The sequence below is a fragment of the Helicoverpa zea genome, chromosome 5 (assembly GCF_022581195.2).
Source record: "Helicoverpa zea isolate HzStark_Cry1AcR chromosome 5, ilHelZeax1.1, whole genome shotgun sequence".
Classification (NCBI taxonomy): domain Eukaryota; kingdom Metazoa; phylum Arthropoda; class Insecta; order Lepidoptera; family Noctuidae; genus Helicoverpa; species Helicoverpa zea.
In genome coordinates, this window is record NC_061456.1 from 2,221,782 (window position 1) to 2,241,774 (window position 19,993).

The 19,993-nt window shown below is 37.2% G+C and overlaps 1 protein-coding gene across 1 annotated transcript in view; it reads right to left on the reverse strand.

Moving 5' to 3' along the window:
* The window catches only part of LOC124630169 (elongation of very long chain fatty acids protein 6), a 57,130-nt gene extending 42,466 nt beyond the window's left edge, over positions 1 to 14,664 (reverse strand). The window contains exon 1 of the mRNA XM_047163897.1: positions 14,131 to 14,664. Within this exon, the coding sequence (XP_047019853.1) occupies positions 14,131 to 14,324 (194 nt within the window). The 5' untranslated portion in view covers positions 14,325 to 14,664. The remainder of the gene's footprint in view (positions 1 to 14,130) is intronic.
* Between the last annotated feature and the right edge of the window lie 5,329 nt (positions 14,665 to 19,993).

Here is a 19,993-nt window from a genome sequence, read left to right on the forward strand (position 1 = left end):
TCAGTCAGTTCAATCGCGACGTGTCAGGAACGCATTCTCTGAATGGCCGAACTATAATAAAACTCACAATTTCATGATTGTTATAAAAACATGGGTCATTAGGTCAGTCAGTAGAGCTATTATACTTGAACTTGCTACATCTGTAATCAGTTGACCTGTCAATAGCTTCAGATAATAACCGTTTCCTGCCGATAACTGTTGAGAGGTGACACATCGCCACAATACGACAGGTGACAGGCAGCGTGACGAATTGATGATAGATAATAATATGCAAATCTTTAGAACCACGAACAAAATAACGTGGAAAATCGTTCTATGAATTGAATGAAACGTTTTTTCCTTGTTTTGCTGTGAACAGGGGGTCAAACGAGTTTTTTTTAAATGTTAAATCGTTTTTGAATAGTATATACATACTTAAGAAATAGTGCCTTTTGTATATGAGGCCAAAAAGTTCGCCCACGCTAATGATCGAGCCATACAAAAAAATTGCACAACCGAAAATCACCCAAAAAAGTGGCAAAGGTAAACCAGGGGCGGTCGAAAACAAAAATTGGATGCCAAAAATTGCATTTAATTTTAGGTATGGTTCAAGATGGGTTATTGACATTCGACATATTGTAATGAATCTTTATTTCGGGATCGTAAAATCTCAAGGATACAATTTTAACGATGCCAATAACAGGTGTACCCTACTTCCTGATCTCCTTGTGACAAGGTTTTCTAGAAGGAAAACGTAATTGCCAAGTTAATAGTACATAATCGGTTTAAGGAAAATTCTAGTTAAATGTATAATATTATTTATTTAAGACGGCTGTTATTTGTATTTCTTACATTTTGTAATGCAAGTCACGCACTCTTAAAGCATGTTGATATTTTAAATTACGTGAATAATGTGTAGAACAGATTTTTATAGGCGTGTTATCTTATTAAAATAACTTTTAAAAATGTTATCCCAGACTGACGCTTCCACGCTCTTCATGTCCGAACTATTTATGTATTTTATCAGCTCCTAGCAACAATAATTTCAGCTGATTACGAGTGCCGAACATTACCGTATAATTCACGACTCTCTGATCTCTGTGGTCAAAGTCCACCGTCCAATAGGCCAAAAGAGAACGCAGACTGAGAAGGTACGTTATACCAAAACGGGTTCAAAGTACAGTGGTGATTCAGTTAGTCAATTTAATATTGGATGTAACCGTTACATCACACACGTGAAAAGCCGACCTCGGTTATCACAAAGATAGGCATTATCAACGTATGATGCCAAGTGGTGCGATTCTGATAAAATGGCAGGTTGCCATTACATACGGCGAGTTGCGATGCAATAAATGTTTTAATCTAGTATTAATATGAGTTTTACATATTTATTGCTGAGTAAGCCGAGGTCCGGTTTTCGGTTTGATAGCGTAAGTCCCCGAGTTACAACGGATATGTTGTATTTTTCGATTTGTCGGTAATTTTGTTGCTATAGTATTTTCTAATAAGGTATTTGAAAAATCATTGATTTATTTTTTGCAAAATAAGCGTCATCGGCATATTTTATCTTGACTCAATTTTCCTCATCAGTGACTTTAATCGAAATATAGTTTGAGTCATCCTGTTATTTTGTATTTAATACTCCAATCACTTCTGAAGCACCTCATTCAAACGTTATTAATAAATGGATGCAAATACGTCATCACTGAAATTAAATTACGACACATTTACAGCCTAAATACCGAAAAGAAATGCAATGTCGCCTATTTACTATCTCGGAAAGATATCTAATCATTGTACTGATAAGTTAACGAAAACTTCAGGAAAACGTGGAAGACAATATGAATTTATAGCAAAAAATACATATTACTTTAACTTTACAGAGAAATGTTAAGCTAATGTCCCCAGTAATTAGCCATATACAATCATTAAGCAGGTATAACGTTAAACTTAATGAGTATGAGAATCATAACACCTCACTATCATTAAAGTAATACGAAATAACACCTACTTACAAGCTTTGTAATGTGCTAATGGTAAATACAATTTTTAGCATCGCTTTTTGCCCTAACGACGTAGGGGAAAAACATATTAACAAGTACATATAAAACGTTATTCGTTACTAAACAAAACCGTGTTTAGAATTTGCAATGAAACATTTAGAAAATTATTCGCTAAGCATTTTCGAGCAATAAGGCTTAAAAAACTAGACTACTTAAAACTTAGCTTTCACTTTCTTGCATCTGTCATTAACGTGATGCAATATGATGTTTATCACTGCAACTATAAAGTTCATATTTGTTTACAAATGTGTATCGTATGATATGGCGTGTCATAATACGTCATCGGATTTAAGGCATTATGTAAACAATCAATATAATGGACGAAACACATTTTTCTTTAATACAGGTTTTCAGTCACTGCTTAGGAAAGGCGCTGTAACTTTCAATCCCAGGTTTCGACCTGGGACCAGGATCTAGAAGCCGCTCGAAATTGTAGTGGAGAAGCAATACCAGGTATCCGAAAGCCAGGTCGAAGTGATGAAGAAAAAAATAAGGGAAGCTGACACCAACACCATTTGGGATACATAGCAGAAATGAGAGAGGGGTATTGAAAGCTGAGGTAAGAGACCTAGCAAGACTCGTTAAATTTTAGATAAGGTTACATCTCAATTGCATCTCGCCTACTGCACACATCTTCAGAAGGATTTTAATGCAGCAAAAACAGTGCAATCAACCAGTTGGAGATTGCAGTTACTTTTCATATGATTTATGCAACAGTGAATGTTTATGACCCGCAAACTATGTCAACATGTTTTGGTACAAAAATAAATTATTATTTTTGCCTTTATGTTATTGTGTAAACTTAGATAAGTAATGTATTCAACTGGACTTTGACAGCGTGATTTTCGTCACTGCGTGAAAAGACGGTCCCCGATGTTTGTGGTCCAAAGTTCCTACATCGACATGCTGTGCTACACAAATTATTCTTACAGTGTAACTTAGCTAATTTATGTATTGGACTGGACTTTGACATCGTGATTTTCGACACCGCGTGAAAAGACGGTCCCTGACTTTTGCAGTCCAAAGTCTCGGCATGTTGTGCTACACAAATTATTAAGTCTTATTGTATAAACTTAGATTATATATTCGGCTGGACTTTGATAGCGTGATTTTCGCCACAGCACGAAAAGACGGCCCGTAACTTTTGCGGAACAAAGTCCATTTATTTGAGCAGCAGTATCGAACTTTGAATTTTATTATGCAATAAAAAGTTATGTATATTATTAGCCCAAATGCATATTGATAAATATATTACATAGTATACAACGTTTACAATTTTGTCTATGATGCAGTCATGTAGTTGCTACTTACCCAACGAATTGGCTTTGTTACAACAATTTATTTCTGATGACAAACGATTCATTCGTCATATTTATAGGCAATAATAAATATTATTTATAGGCAAATTAACATATAATGTTTCATGAAGTTTCAATTGAAATCAATGCAATAATTTCATCACTTGCATGTAAAAGGATTCCGAAGCTAAGGTCATTTTCATAGAAAGAGACCACAACCATCTAGGAGTCGAACCCAAAAGCTGATACTCAACCAAACAAAAGTGCGATCTTTTGTGGCCTATGTAGTCTTCTTCACATTAAGAACCATGGTCATTAAAAAAAATGTTAAGTTTAATACATGAATTTGAAAAAAATTGTAGAACACAATAAAAATAATAAACGAACGTGCGAATCTCAAGTGTACTTGTTTTATTAACGGTATTTATAATAACGGCACACATTTATTATGCTTATATTTAGACAAACCGGATTGTTATTAGAGTTATTACAGTTCAACTAGCAACAAATATGTTCACTAATATTTATTATTATTTTTACGGTGTCTAGTTGTCGACGTCATAAGTTTAGCACTTGGCAACTAGAAAAGTTATCTAAAAGTCGAAATGAATATTTAATTTTAAACCTGTATTTTACACATTATATTTTAAAATAAACTAAATCTATATCTATATCTAGATCGTTAAAAGTTGTGTTCAACGATATTTTCTATATTTCTTCTTTATGGAATCCCATAAAATTTATACACCATAAGAACCAGCAGAATACTTGTCACATTCAGCGTATAAATCACTGTCTTGTACCCAAGGAGAGAGAGACCCTTCATCCCATAATACATCATCTATATTTTCAAAGGAAGACATGTACTCCCAAATGTTTGCGCAAACCTGTCGCTACGGCATGCCTTCATGCCGGTGAAATTTTAAAAACTTCTCGAAAAGTTCCAAGGCTCATCGCACTTTCGGCAAGCAATTTCAATAAATTGACAATGGAGTAAAAAGTGAGCATTTCACTCATAATTGTAACCTTCACAAATTACAGAGAGAGAACTCGCCTTGATTGAACCACTTTTTCCTTGAGGTCGTTGACCGATAATTAATCGTTGAAAAACTACAGCTACACGTAGTATTATAGTTTTCGTTCAAGGTTTTCAGTATATAGGGGGATTTTTTATGCAACACCAAGGAAAATAAGTGTAGGAGGTGCTTCATTAAAACTGTCTTTATTTCTATTTGCCTTTTTACTAATACAAGAACCGGTTTAAAAATTAATTTTATTATCGAAATACTAATGATAGACAATTAACACGTGAGAATATCACGTTTTATGTTCTTGTTTCACAGTAGGTATACAAAATTACTGCTACCTATAGATCATATTCTTTTATATGATTTACCTAAATGTGTAAACGTGAGGCTGTATCTCACGTGCATTGATAAGTTATCTTTTCCAAGTTTTTAGTTTACAATTTGGTACGTTTCCGCTAAATGACACCTACTACTTTCAGGTAAATATAAAATTCAGAACTGCCTAGCAACTACTATTATATTCGCCGCCTATAAATTTGCATTAATTCCTTACCATTCGTCATCGTAAACAAATTTCGGCCAAAAGAATAATGTCACGCGAATAAAATTGAAAATTCAAAACCTCGAAATATTTACAAGCGGGTAGAAAATCAATACAAACGCCACTAAACAAATAACACTCCTAAACAGCTAACAGTCAGCATTATTCGCATTTTCTCGAGAACAATAAACTTTTGGATACTGTTCAACAATCCTCCATTTAAAATGAATTTCGCAGAAGCGGGTAGCCAGAAAACGGTTGCGGTTTCCCACCCCTCGGCCTTGATACCGTTTATCTCGATGTTCAAAACATCTGGAGTTTATTTCGATACAATAAACTTCTTTGTAGGTAAAATACGTTTGTATTTCAGATTTCAGAAGAAATTGGACCCGAAATCGGATTTGCAATAAATCCGGTCCTCAGATATGATCAATTTCATAAATAAGAAATCTGACAGGAGTGTCTTATGTATTCTAAGATTTGCTTATCAAAGATAATCCTTAGTGTTCAAGTAATCTGAGACAGTCAAACGAGATAAAACATAGCAAAGAATAATAAAAATGCCTACATGAACCAGTTCCATATTCAAATTAAAACAACCAATGAACGTGACCGTCTAGTTTTCCTTTTCATTTAATTTTAAAATCAACAGCAACTGGAAATTAAGTTATTCATATTCTGTAGAACTAGTGGGTACATATTAAACATAAATCTAATATTTACTGTACTCATTAGCGTGTTTGCGCGCGTCCCTGAATGAAAAACAAATATGGGTCAAGCAGAGTAATACATGATTTGTATATGATTTATGATTCCCGTCTCTCTCGAAATCATTGGACGAAGCAGGACAGCCCACAGCTTCAATATTGCAAATTACTGTGGGCACATAATCGTCGATAAGTCGTTAGCTAATGAATGTCAATATCGGTGACTAAATTGGCCCTGGAATGGGGTGAATGACCTGATTAACTGTAATCCGGACAAGTTCTAATCCGATTAATATCAAGTGTTTGTTGTGGAGGGTCCACGGGTCACTGCACAACCTCTGTATTCCAGTGAAACTGGCTTCACTTTTGGTCGGCGTAGAAAATAATTGGGATTCAAATCATAAAAGTTGATGTTGGTAATTATTTTTTATTTATATCTCCCCTGCGGCATCCCAGGCCAAAAACAAAAATGTACACGATTTAGGCAGGCTGCGTTAAAATTCAAGTTCTAGAAATATTAGATAAAATTTTAGTTACTAGTATTATGAAAATCGCTTGTAAAATAAACCCCAAAATTTTAAGCACATAAATAAAAATGGCAGACCCATTTATAACACTGAACTACTAAGGTCAAAGACCACTGACGTAAAATCGACAAATTGCTAAACAAATTGTATGTAATTCCAGCGTGAAAATAATTCCAATTAAATTCCAGTTGTAATTGTACCCATTAACTGTTCAGACATACTATAAGAACATTTTAATACGCACTTATGAATTTTTAGAACCAAATTGATTAAGATCAATTTTTGCTTGTGACGCAAAAGAATGATGATACATTTTTGCCTATTACAGTTCTGGGCAGTTTTCCAAAAACTGCTATCCAGTTAACGACATGAATAAAACATTTCATGATAGTTAAAAACCTATTTACTTGGCGTTACTTCCATATTTTATTTGGAAGTAGAGATTTCAATATTTCAGAAGTGGTTTATTTATTTCGTTATCGGAATTCCGAGGTAATTAAGTGCTGTATTTGGTCGAACCAATTAGATCCCAACATAAGTACATACTTTTGACTTATCTTGATTTTTAATTAATACGTTGACGCAAGTATCAATTAAAATATTCGGAATGATTTAGCTAAATCTCTAAAAACTTACTAATTTCACTACTTCAGTTTTTGGAGCGTGAACAGACGGTAACGCGTTATTAATTGCCCCTTAATTAAAATAAATTATCATTTAACAAACCAATTTGTTTCGGAGCAATCTTAGAAGACGGTTAACATTCTTCAAGTCTAGGCGGGAATTCAGGCGTGTAAAAATAACTTCTTGAAACATCTAAAATCGATATCTGCCTACACAAAGTCCGCCGAAACTCGGTGAATACAAAATTAAATAGACACGAGCAATGAATGGCGTGATGGCCGAGTCTTGAATGCACACGAATGAACTTCTGGGAACTGACGTCATGGATAATGGAAAATGTTGCATTCTACTACACTGTGGCTCGCTTCAAACCATGACTATTTATCTTAATGATTAATGCTCCTCATTCTGGACATTACGTAATATGACTACTGAAAAAATATTTCGATGACAGTTTCAAGGTTTATACAATCTTTCACCATTATGAAATTATGGTATCCACTCGGGGGTGATAAATGCCAAAAAAGTTAAAACATTACAAATAATGATGTCATTGAGAAAAGAAACTCGTTTTCGAGAGGCTTAGCTCACAATTGAGGTCCACTCGACACCACCACACTTCAGCGTAAGAATCTGTTAGCATTGTTTGTTCCACAAGTGCATTGTAAACGTACTCTCGTTAAAATGTTCAAGTATTATCTAAATAGGAATATTGTGCGGCGTCGGGGCAATAAAAACATTGTTTACGTTGGTTGAATTGCTTGCCTGCTCAACCATAGTCGCGACTCCCAATATGATGTCAATGTCAGCTCAGAAAGAAAACATAAGAGTCAGATTTCTCGCAGATATAATTTTGGTATTACTATAGTTATCTTTCGATCCATCTTCATTGCTTATAACTTATATTTTTCCAGCCTTTCAGTACTTGGTATATTTGGAAGATAGAACCGACTTCGAATGAAGCTTCATTTATGAGAATTGTTACTGGTTCCAAACTGATTTATGAAAATCAGTCTTGGTGCAACTCCAATTACTCTAAGTACTCCAATAAGGTTAAATTAAAGTTCAATAGGTCTCGATTTACCATTTAAGTGGAGTATCTCGTAGTTAGCGTAATGCAACATTGAACGCACCGAGTTATGCGTTCTAAGCCTACGGATTACACTGAAAATAGACGACATACACCTTGACCCACATGTTACTTTTATAGAAATATTACAAGCAATCTATGACTTGAAAAATAAACTGCTACAACTGTCACCGTCAATATTGCTTGTGAAATTGGCAAGCGGCAACATTGAGCCTAGGAAAATATAGGACAATACTTTCTTAAATGCAAAGTCATTCAATATTCTTGCGACCATCATAAGAGGCTTGGACCACATGCAACGTCATACATAACAGTGTGTAAGTGAGACCAGTATTCACTGTGTTAAACTTTCACTTAATTGCTGACGAACGAAAGCGATACTTCGAAAAAGTTGCTCCGAAAAATAAAACCGTAGTTGTGTAAAATCATGAAAATGGGCAATATGAATGAGTGGAAAATGCAATGTGGCTGTGAAAACGGTTTTATTCATGAAAGCGTGCCAAACTGAGTTACGTAACGTTGCAGATCAGATGCGGAGTTTCATTCATACACCCCGGTGCCACCCCACCCGCCCGGCATCTGAGCGCCGCGTCCCGGTCACCCACGTCCCGGTCACCATAATACAGTTTGTAAACATATATGAAATTAGATAACCAAATACACTTATTACGAAAACGAATTTATGTTTACGTAATCCCAAACACACGCTCCAAATCTAGACTGTATGAAAGTCAATTTCAAAGAGAACGCGTCGGTTATTTAAGATTTTAATCAAAATCTCTTTGAAAATGCAGCTGCAGAACTAAATTGAGTTGATATTTTTAGTTGGCGTTATAAAAGTGCAAGTATTTAACGTCGCGTACATAACACGGTCGGTCCTGTACATTTCCACAGCTAAATATGGATTTCCCCTATAATTACGAGGCTTGGCAGACCGGTTGATGGTCGACCATTATGAAGATACATGTAAATCTTCATTACCTGTATCCATTAGTCCCACATGATTGTTAGCGGGTTAACTAGTGAGCTTCATTCTAGCTAAGAACAAAATCGCGAAATATTTGGACATAGAACGAATATTATAATGAATAGATACTCGTACTTTTACATAACATTTATTGTCTTTGGACATCGGTCATAGTGAAAGTTAAAATATACACAGTTCGATTCGGACATGTATCGTACGTCAATCGATTCTTTGAATTACTATGCAATTTCTGATTATGACGTAAATCTATATTAGCTTTAACTAGGTATATTTGTTGCAAACAATAACGAAGACTTTGTTATGAATATTTATTGATTTTTTGGACGGCATTGGCATTGTTTATATGCACAATTATTTCGTCATTTGAATTTTTACGTGTGATTGCTAAGTGTTTTATTACCATTCAATACCCAACTTATTTTTATAAAATTTTGAAAATATTTTAAATGACGATATCTGTTATTTTTTTAAAGTCACAGATATATTTATTTACACCAAATACATACGATTACAAAACTCGTATCGGACATAACATGTAACAAACATGACATAAGTAGCAACATTTTATCTTCCTGACTTTACAAGTCAGCGGAGTCAACGGGTCAGTAATTTTATTAAACAAATGATAATTTACAGCACATGGTCCACGTGTGGTAATTGACACTTAACTTTTTATGGATAAGATATAAAGGTTAACCTATTCATCAGAAATTATATCGATAAAACATTTTATCTAGCCAGGTATATTATTTTAATTTCAACTTAAAGCCAGTTAGTAAGGTAACGATTATTTTATGAAAGATCAAATAAATACACTATTCTTGAATTGCAAATTGCATAGCGAAATTTTAAGGAACCGTTGTTTACATCTAAAAGCTAAGAAGCAATTACACCGTTAGGTTTGCATAACTGTACTGCCTAAGTCTATTCAAATGACAACTTTGAGATTGGCGACGATTTAAAGCTGGGTACTGACCAAAACGCTACGAAATGTACTGTAATATGTTACTCGGCGAGCATTCTTCCACTCAGTACTTAGTGTTACAGGGAAACCAGCGTGCAACGTACCGCTCATGTAACATGTTACATTACCCCTCCTAGACGTTCGTAACGTCGCGTCGGTCAGTACACGGCTTTAGATTCAAAGACTAAACACACAAGACATTAGTATACAAAATGGCACGTAGTTGAATATTAATTTTTGAAGTATTTAAATACTTTAGAATAAATACCTATTTAACTTAAAAATTAAAATCATAGATTTTTGCATTGGATTAGGAAGATTATTAGAAAGATTGAAGTAGCCTTTTCGTATAGTATCTTCGTTACCTAAAGTTTAGAAAGTGCATAAGTATGACGTCAGTAAGTATAAGGCGAACTCAATGTTCTGAAATGTCAAATTATTAACTTCTTGGAATGAGAATATAAAACCTACTTCTGCGTATTTTTTTCGATTGATCTGCCTTTCGCGGAATTTTGGTGTTCTCTTTTATGCAGCCCCGGATCTAGGGGGGGGCAAGCCGGGGCCCATGCCCCGGGCGGCAAATTCAGGGGGCGGCAAAATCAGGCGGCTGCCTGATTTTAAATCCTACATCACAGATTACCATAATAGTTACCTACAGGGCCGTCTTAACCTATGGTGCAGGGTGTGCGAATAACCCGGGCGCCTCGGTCTCAGGGGGCGCCACGGGACGCCCCACCACCAGAAAATTTCGATGAAATTACACCCGTTTGATAAGGAAGTTCCATTGTATCATGATACTGACAAACAAAGTTTCAAAAACAGTCGCCTTCGCTATGTTTAATTGATCATTTTGATTATTTTTCATAACATCCTCCAACTAAGTGAAAAAATTCTCGCTCGCTACGCTCGCGGTTAAATTACCGTTTCTGTACTGTTTTTCTGATCGAACACAAATAGCACTCGCTCTAATCACGGTTTCTTTTTATTTGTACATGATTCCCAGTTTAATTTGTGAGTCTTCAAACAAATAACTTAAAAAAGTTCGCGCTCGCTGCGTTCGTGGCTACTTGTTGCTTGACAATGCAAGTACTTTTGTGTCGTAGACTCAAAAAATTTCACGCTCGCTCCGCTCGCGCAATGTTACACAGGCATGGCCTTGTTGGCTTCATTAGTCTAATCCGCGCTATCTTACCTTTTATAAGTCAAATGTAGCGAAAAAATATATTTATGGAGTCCTCAAAAACAAAAAAGTTTGCGCTTCCGACTGCTTGCTACTTTACTGCGCTTTTTACCTACTTATTAACTTTTTGTGTACATTAATCTGTCTCCAGTAGCGGCTTTAGGGTAGGGCGCGGTTGGGCGACGGCCCAGGGCGCCGGACATAAGGGGCGCCGCAGGCGCCCCCAACCAATCCTTGATCAGAATTTTACTCCTATTTTTGTTTTAAATTTCATCAAAGATCGCAACTTACAAGAACTGTATCCAAATGTATGGATAGCATCAGGGCCGCCTTAACCTATGGTGCAGGGTGTTCGAATAACCCTGGCGCCGCGAGCTCAGGGGCGCCGCGGCACGCCTCTGGACCAAGAAATTTCAATTAAATTAATGTATTGTCATACAATGCCGCGCGCGTTAGATACACTACTTTTATGTCCCAAAACTCAAAAATTTTCGCGCTCGCTTCGCTCGCGGTTTCTTTACTTTACACTTACATTTTTTTTCACATATAGCTACTTTTAATTTAATGTCCCAATACTCAAAAAAATTCGCGCTCCCTTCGCTCGCGGCTTCTTCATTTCACAGTCGCCTTTTATTATATATGTTAAGGACTTTTAGTGATCCAAATCTCAAAAAAGCTTTTTCGGGCTTGCTTCACTTTATAGTTGTTTTTATTTTTGAAAATTTTTTTGTCTACAAAAATTCTCCTTCGTCCTTTTATTAATAAGAAAGTAACTTCTAGTTTCTATTTATGGTACTATTTTAAGTCCCAAAATTTTAATTCATACTTAGGCGCCAACACCAACAAAGAGCTATGTACGTTTGGGCTACATTTTAAGTCATTTTTGTTTTGAGTTCTAAAATATAACAAAAAATTTCGCGCTCGCTTCGCTCGCGCAATCACAACCTGTGTTCCCGTGTTTTTGCATTCACCAACCAGCAATAACTTATGTACGATTGGGCTACATTTTAGGTAATTTTTGCTTTGACTTGTTAACTATAAAAAAAAAATTCGCGCTCGCTTCGCTCGCGCAATCGGTAACTATATATTGTGTCTCTGTTTTTCGTATGGGTTTGAATTGTAGTCGGGGGCGCCGTAGAAATCTCGCCCAGGGCGCTAGTAGAGTTAAAGCCGGCACTGTCTGTCTCGACTTCATAACTTAAACCTGGCGAACAGTTTGAGCCTACAATGATTTGGACACATTTTTTTAAGTCCTTTACCTACCAAAAAAGTGACTTTCGGTGGTGAAAATAAACATAAGTACGTAGGTAGGCGGGGCGGCATTTTTCAGTTTTTGCCCCGCCTAAAAAAATTGAAGATCCGGGGCTGCTTTTATGTTATGAACTAATATTGAATGGGGCAGGGGAAGAACTACATTTACCTAGAAAAGTTCCAATATTTTTAAACGTAAATATCATTTAAGTAGTTATTTTATTTCCTAGATTGCAATAGTATGTTGACATCAGCGCATTTTGCAATTGTGTATCAAACCATTGTTTAATTAATTAGTCAAATGAAGTTCCGTTTTTTACTTCATTGTTTCTGATTTTTCATGACTTAAGAGGCAATTTAAATAAGAATTACGGATGCATGCTTTAATTCACAATGAATGGGCTAGATATTGAAATAGATGACTTAATAGCCGAGCAGATTATTATTATTTTTTTTTGCAAAAAGCAGATCCGTTTTGATTACGCATCTGGATCAAAAAACTAAAATCGAAATAATAGGTACTAACTATTGGAATATTTTGATTCTGTTTAAAGTATTAAATAAGCAATATTTTGCATTACGGAAATTGTAGGAGATTTTAACAGACCAATGATATGATATGGTGTTCCAATACTCATATTATCATAGAGTAGGGTACTGATACTCTGATACTATTGAGCATTAGATAAAAGTCTCTGAATCATCACATACAATTTGGTAAACAAAGGTCATAGATTATTTATAACATCAGAATAGAAGAATGAGTCATAGATTATTAGATATCAATGGAATAATGTTTCAGTTGAAGAGTTCTATAATGTCTTCTAAAAAAACATTGAATAGACAAACACAGAATAAAAACCATAAACAGCAAAAAAGTTTGTATTTAAAAATCTTTTTGTTGTTATTTCAAAATAGCTTTGATAATGAAATATTTTTTATTATTTTAAGCATAGATCATCTTAGTTGATGTTTTTAGTAATAACCATTAAAAATATTAACAAAAAATTATTTTAAAAGCAGTTTGAGACAAAATTACACTAATAGTGTATTGTTGCTTTAATCGTTTTTGTAAAGTAATAATAATTAACATACATAATTAATGAGAAATAACTATTACCGTTGTGGTTAAGAAAGGAGTAATGTAAAGATTTTAATACTAAGCCAACTTTGAGATTTATCATGAAAAAAACAGAAATTCTATTTCAAGCCACTGATTTTAGTGTTAAAATTATAATCAGTTGTTATGTTAATGTACTGAACATTGAAATATTGGCATGGTTACCATACAGACATACAATTGAAGTAAATTGATTACTCTATATGTATGTAATAGATAAGTGTCCATGTAACATGTTCTACATAATCATGCAACTGGTTTTTCTAATGTTATTATTGTAATAAATAAATAAGATAATTAATAGGAGATAATTCAATTTTTGTATTTTATAACAGACAACATTGTTTTGTGCGCTATGGAGATTCCACTAGTAGCGTGTTTAAAACCACTCCTAGTTATGTGAAGCATAAGGATAATTTGTTACACCTACATGTATCCACATCATTTTAAATTTAATTGAAAACAACAGAACAAACTACAGATGTTTTTAAAATTGGCTTCATTTTAGAAAGTTCTATTACTCACTCTGAGCTACATGAACACTAATAAGCTATTTATAACCATTCACAACATTTTTAATTATAAAAATGACTAATTCCAGATAAGGAAATGAGAAATGTTATCAGAATTAGCAAGCTGTGTACCTACATTACAAGCCCACATGTGTTCTTGTAACAGATTACATTATTTCCTGTATTACGTCAATTAATTGACGCCAGTGGGCTACTGGAACACTGAACTTGGGATCAAAGGAAGCATGAGGTACGTACCTGGGTCGGTTCTGCATGTAGTATTGACCGCCGAAAATGAACGCCATATACACTCCAACGTAGTAAAACGCCACAGTCCAATTTTCGGTCATCCATTTCCGATAGTCGGTATGAATAAATTCATTTTCAAATTCGAAAATGTACGAGTAATTCGGCGTTATATCGTACGCGTATGCCATCACCGGGGACTCCATTTTTCTAACAGCTCAGTCTGAACACCGGTCACGAGACGAGGGCGCGCACAGTCCTTAAACTTCTATAATGTTGCACTGATCATCACACGAGACTTTTAACCTAAAATTGAATAACAGGATACCGCTGTATCGTTATATCACAGATGACTAAAAATGTCAATATTCCGAAGGGGCGGCAAGGCGTGCTACCTTTCAGACACTAATTTCGATAATGATCACGGAATGTCCTCGGTTTTACTATTTATTCGCAGTGACGAGGCGTCGGCTCGAGCCCGAACTTCTTTGACTCGTCACAGCGGCAAGAGGAAAAGATGAATGAACTCGTTTCACGCCACGCCGTTTGTCGCTGTCGCCTTCATTTTCTATTTGACAGACGAAACCCACCCGCCCGCTCTATGATGTTGCCAGATACTAGAAGTTAAAATAATATAATTTTTCCATTGAAGTTAAAATCTAATAGGAAAAATAAGTCAGGAGGATCGAATCTATATAATTATACAGCATGCGTTTGTTTCGCTTTGTAAAATTATGAAAAGAAAAAATATTTTGTAAATTAATTATTTTTGATTCTATTCTATTCTATTTTTGTATATGGCAATCCGTGTCGATGTCAATTTCGACGATTCTGCCAATGACAAGTGGGATGAGAAGCAAGAAGTGCTTTTAATTAAAATAAATTTAAAAATATATATATATATTGATTTAAGATGGTGCTGTGGCCGATCTTGTGTAACTTAATGTGTTAGTAGGACGGCACTGAAACAAACAGAAATATATTTACATATATAAAAACAACAACAAAATGTTAGTAACACATAACATATAATATATACCACAACCATACAAACTGTGGCCTAAATATAGGCCACAATTTATAATTTAATATTGTTTTGATTAATGAACATCAACAGCATCTGGAGCAGTTCTGGACAGGAGTGGGATAGGAGGGAACGGAAGTTAGTCGGGAGAGGAATTTTAAGTTTTTGGAGACGACCATATAAATCAAAGGATGAGTTGATAGGACAGTCAAAAAATATATGGTCCAGGGTACCTTCATCCAGTCCACACTCGCAGAGGGATGAATCCTGCACCCGAATTTTGCGCAGAAAGACCGGTGTACAGCAGTGACCTAACCGAATTCTGCACATGACTGAAATTACCCGTTTAGGGTATCTTTTGAAATTTGAAAACCACGGTTTTGGTTTTACAACCGGTTGAATGGCGAAATAAGAGCTACCCTTCCTTTTGCCTGAGATGTTCCACCATTCCTGCCACGAGGTCTCAAGACTCAATTTAGGGAGGTTTAGCAGGTCATGCCCTTGAAGGGAGAAGTGTGCAAGATCAGCGGACTCAGATGAACACGCATCTTTGGCCAATGCATCGGCACATTCATTGCCCGCTATACCGCAGTGGCTAGGGATCCAGACTAAGTGTACTTCTTTCTCTTGCCTAGTGCAGGAGAAAAGGGACTTTTTAATATCCAGGACAATAGGACAATGGAGTTTAGTTCTAAAGGGATTCTGGGATATGGCTTGGAGACAGCTAAGGGAGTCAGTAAAGATAACTCCACAGCTAATCTCATGGGACTCTATAAAACGACAAGCTTCCAATAGTGCCACACACTCGCCTGTAAATACTGAAGACTCCTTCGGACATCTGAATTTCAAAATTATTTTAGAGTTCTGATAGTAAACCGCGGCTCCAGTACAGCCACCATTTGATTTGGAAGCATCCGTGAAGAACTTTTGAAACCCAATCCATCGTTCACCCAAAACCGCATTAAAGGCCGAATTTGCAGATGGGGAGTTTTTGGATATGCCAATGTTATAGAATATTTTAGGGGTGAAGCAAAGTACTTCATAAGGGTAATTAAATAAAGGAAGTCTGGGATGTGGAGCAATGGGGGATTCTAAATTTTGAAAAAACCGATATGCTTTTAGGAATAGGGGGATTTCTTTGTGTTCCCAATATTTGGAGCTGTGACAAAGAGTGTCAAGCTCTCTGAGTTTTGGGATGAGGGGGTGAGATGACTTGGGAATAACCCTGGATAGGAAACGGGAAGCGAGGTACTGACGTCTCAGGGCTAAAGGAGGTTCAGCGCATTCGACCTGCAAGGCGTTAATAGGCGACGACTTCATGCAACCTGAGATGATTCGAAGGCATTGAGACTGAATCCTATCTAAACCGGCCAAGGCACCTTTGTTGCTTGGAATCACCAAGTGTGACCCATAGTCCAGGATACTGCGGACTAAGGCATTGTAGACCAGTTTCATAGTGAAGGGATGGGCCCCCCACCAGACACCAGCGAGAGCTTTTAGGATGGAGATTGCTCTTTCGCATCTTTTGATCAAATAATTAAAGTGGTGAATCCCGGATAATTTTGAGTCTAAGAAAACGCCTAAAAATTTTGATTTGTTACCTATGGGAATATCTTGTCCTTGAATGTTAACTGAGACCTGAGGGATCAGTCGTTTTCGGGAAAAAATCACTACCGAGCTTTTTGGGGCGGATAACGAGAGACCATGGTCCAAAAGCCATGTGTGCAGAGAGTCCAGGGAGAGACAGAGAGATGAGGCAGCATCCGTAATAGATGGATTAACTACATACAACACTAGATCGTCAGCGTATTGTAAAAGGTGGCAGTCAGCATTAAGGCAGGAGCCAATGTCTGCTGTATACAGGTTGTATAGTAGGGGGCTTAGAACTGAGCCTTGGGGAAGGCCCTTCCACGTCTGTCTCACCTCAAATACCTCCCCCTGCACTCTGAGCATCAAAGAGCGAGACATGAGGAGTGCGCATATACATTGTACCATCTTACCCGGAATCCTCAGCTGTTGCAATTTTTGCCTGAGAACTGGAAGAAGAACGCTGTCGTATGCGGAAGAGATGTCAAGGAAAGTGGCTACAGCGGATTCATTTTTGGAAAAGGCTGTACGGATATCAGTAACCAAAATTGCCACACTGTCCATGGTGCTAAGCCCCTTTCTAAAGCCAAACTGACTACTCGGCAGTAGATCCCTAGACTCCACCAACCACTCAAGTCTATTTTTAATTAAATGTTCCAATATCTTGGCCAACACTGAGGACAAAGCAATTGGTCTAAGGCCATTCGGATCATCAGCAGTCTTGCCGGGCTTCAAAAGGGGAATTACTATCTGAGATTTCCACTGTTCAGGAACCCAACCAAATTGATAGCAATAATTTATTATTCCTAAAAAATATTTTTTTGCTTCAAAACCAAAATGAACTGCAAATGAGTACGGTATGCCGTCTATGCCTGGGGCGGAATCCCTAACATGACGTAATACCGTATCAAGTTCCTCTAACGAAAATGGTTCATTCATAGGATCATCCACAATATTTACAGGCGGGAGCAGAAGTTCTGAGGAAGAAGGAACATAGGCTGGAGCTATTTTGTCAAAAAAGGATTCAGCAGTTTCTCTCGAGATAGGGGAAGAGATAGCTGGGGAGCAGCCTCGCCTGAAACGATTAATGCTCTTCCAAACTGCTGAAATGGGAGTGGAAGGGGATAGAGAAGTGCAAAACTTAACCCAACCGCGGCGTTTCTTCTTGCGAAGAAGCCGCCGAGATTGAGCTAACACTCGTCTGTACCGTATAAGATTGTCGCTATTCATCGCATCATTGTACTGTTTTTCGGCCTCTTTTCTTTCTTTAATAACCGATGTGCATTCTTGATCCCACCACGGGGGTGACGGGATTTTATTTCTGGCACAGTTGCGCAACGGAAAGGTAGAGTCTGCGCTTGAGGTAATGGCCGAGATAAAGCCATCGTAGCAGCTCTTAGCATGGCAGTGACCAGAAGAATCTTGAAAACTTGAAGTTAAATTTGGAAGCATACTAATTTTCTCCTCCAGTAAAGATGCAAACCTCGACCAATCAGGTTTGGACAAGTTGTACTTCAATAGTGGAGGAGACGTTTTCTCTAAAAAGGTTTTATTAATTAAAGTTACAACAATGGGGTAATGGTCGCTACCATGCGTCAGAGTAGTACATTCCCAATGAATTGATGCCGCCAACTCTACTGAACAGAATGTGAGGTCTACACAACTCTTTTGCTGTCCTGGAAGGGATCTACGAGTAGGGCTACCATCATTTAAGATGCAAAGGTCAAAATCATCCAAGATTTCTACTAAACCTTCCCCAAACGAATCACAACGATTGGAACCCCATCTAAAGTGGTGACAGTTGAAGTCACCCATGACGAGCACAGGTCCCACTATGTTATTCAAAATGTCCCTAATGGTGGTTAAAAACCTACGCTGAGGATGGGAAATATACACGGATAAAACAGTGATACCCTCAATTCTACACGCAACTATATTCATATCACCATCCAGAACCGGAAGAGTCAAGGTGGAGAGGGGGACACGATTATTAACAAGGAGAGCCGACCCTCCATAGCCATCAGATCTGTCACATCTGAGAATATTAAATAGTGGTATATTAAAACTGAGACTCGGGGTGAGCCAAGTCTCAGCTACAGAGCAAGCCAGAGGCTTGAATTTATTGAGGAGGAATATGAGGTCGTGCTTTTTATGCCACACGCTCCTCACATTCCATTGAAGGAATACTTGGCGAGGCGCCATTTCTAATATTTGATAAAAGGTTAGTTAGTTGGTAGGCAACGTTGGACGGTAATTGGGTATTATTGGTGGATAGAATTGTAGAAAGAAGTTTAATAAGTATATCTATTATTGAGGAAACATTACTATCAATGAATGGGTTATTCAGAGCGCAGCCATCAGGCTGTGAAGGTGCAGGGGAGTTAATAATCTGCTGATGGGCAGCTTTATCATAAGAGGGAGATAGAGGGGCATGGGTCTTTGGCTTAAGGAAAACAGTTTTGCGGTATGACTGAGTGGGGACGGGAATAGCTTTTGCAGCATTAGCATAATTGCGAGAAGTAAGTGGGACAGATTTGCTAGCTTCAGCATATGAAAGGGACTTCTCAGCCATAACCGTCTTAATGGCCTTCTGTCTACCCAACTCGGGGCATGATTTGCTATTTGCAAAATGATTCCCCGAGCAGAGCACACAGAATGCCTCCGCCTCAGAAGTGCTGCAACCATCACCAGGGTGATCATGGCCGCACTTACTGCAGCGAGGCTTGGACCGACACACTAGTTCCACATGACCAAACCTGCAGCACTTACGGCACTGGATGGTGGGATAAACATATTGCTGAACCGGAAGGGAGGTGTAACAACAAAATACTCTTTGAGGTAATACTTGGCCATCAAAGGTAAGTACACATGTCTCTGTTGCCTTGAATACAGTCACTCCATCAATAACTACTTTCCTGCTTATGCGACGAACTTTCAGGATTTCACCACAACCTGAAGGGACCTGCAAGTATTTTTGGGCTTCCTCTTCATTTAAATCTGTGGGAACACCAGTCACAACACCCATCCTAGTTATATTAAAAGTGGGGATAGAGGCAACATAGCAGTTCTTATGTAAAATGCTGTTGATAATAAATGAGTTTGCATCCTGAGGGGATTTAAACTCTACAGACACACGGTTCCTACCAACTTTTTTAACACCATCACGGACAACATTGGTAATGTTATGTTTTTGTAGGAATATTCCGAAAGTAACAGGGTGTAGAGAGGTACCGGCGTTAGGCTGGGGCTCCAATCGAGAGACAT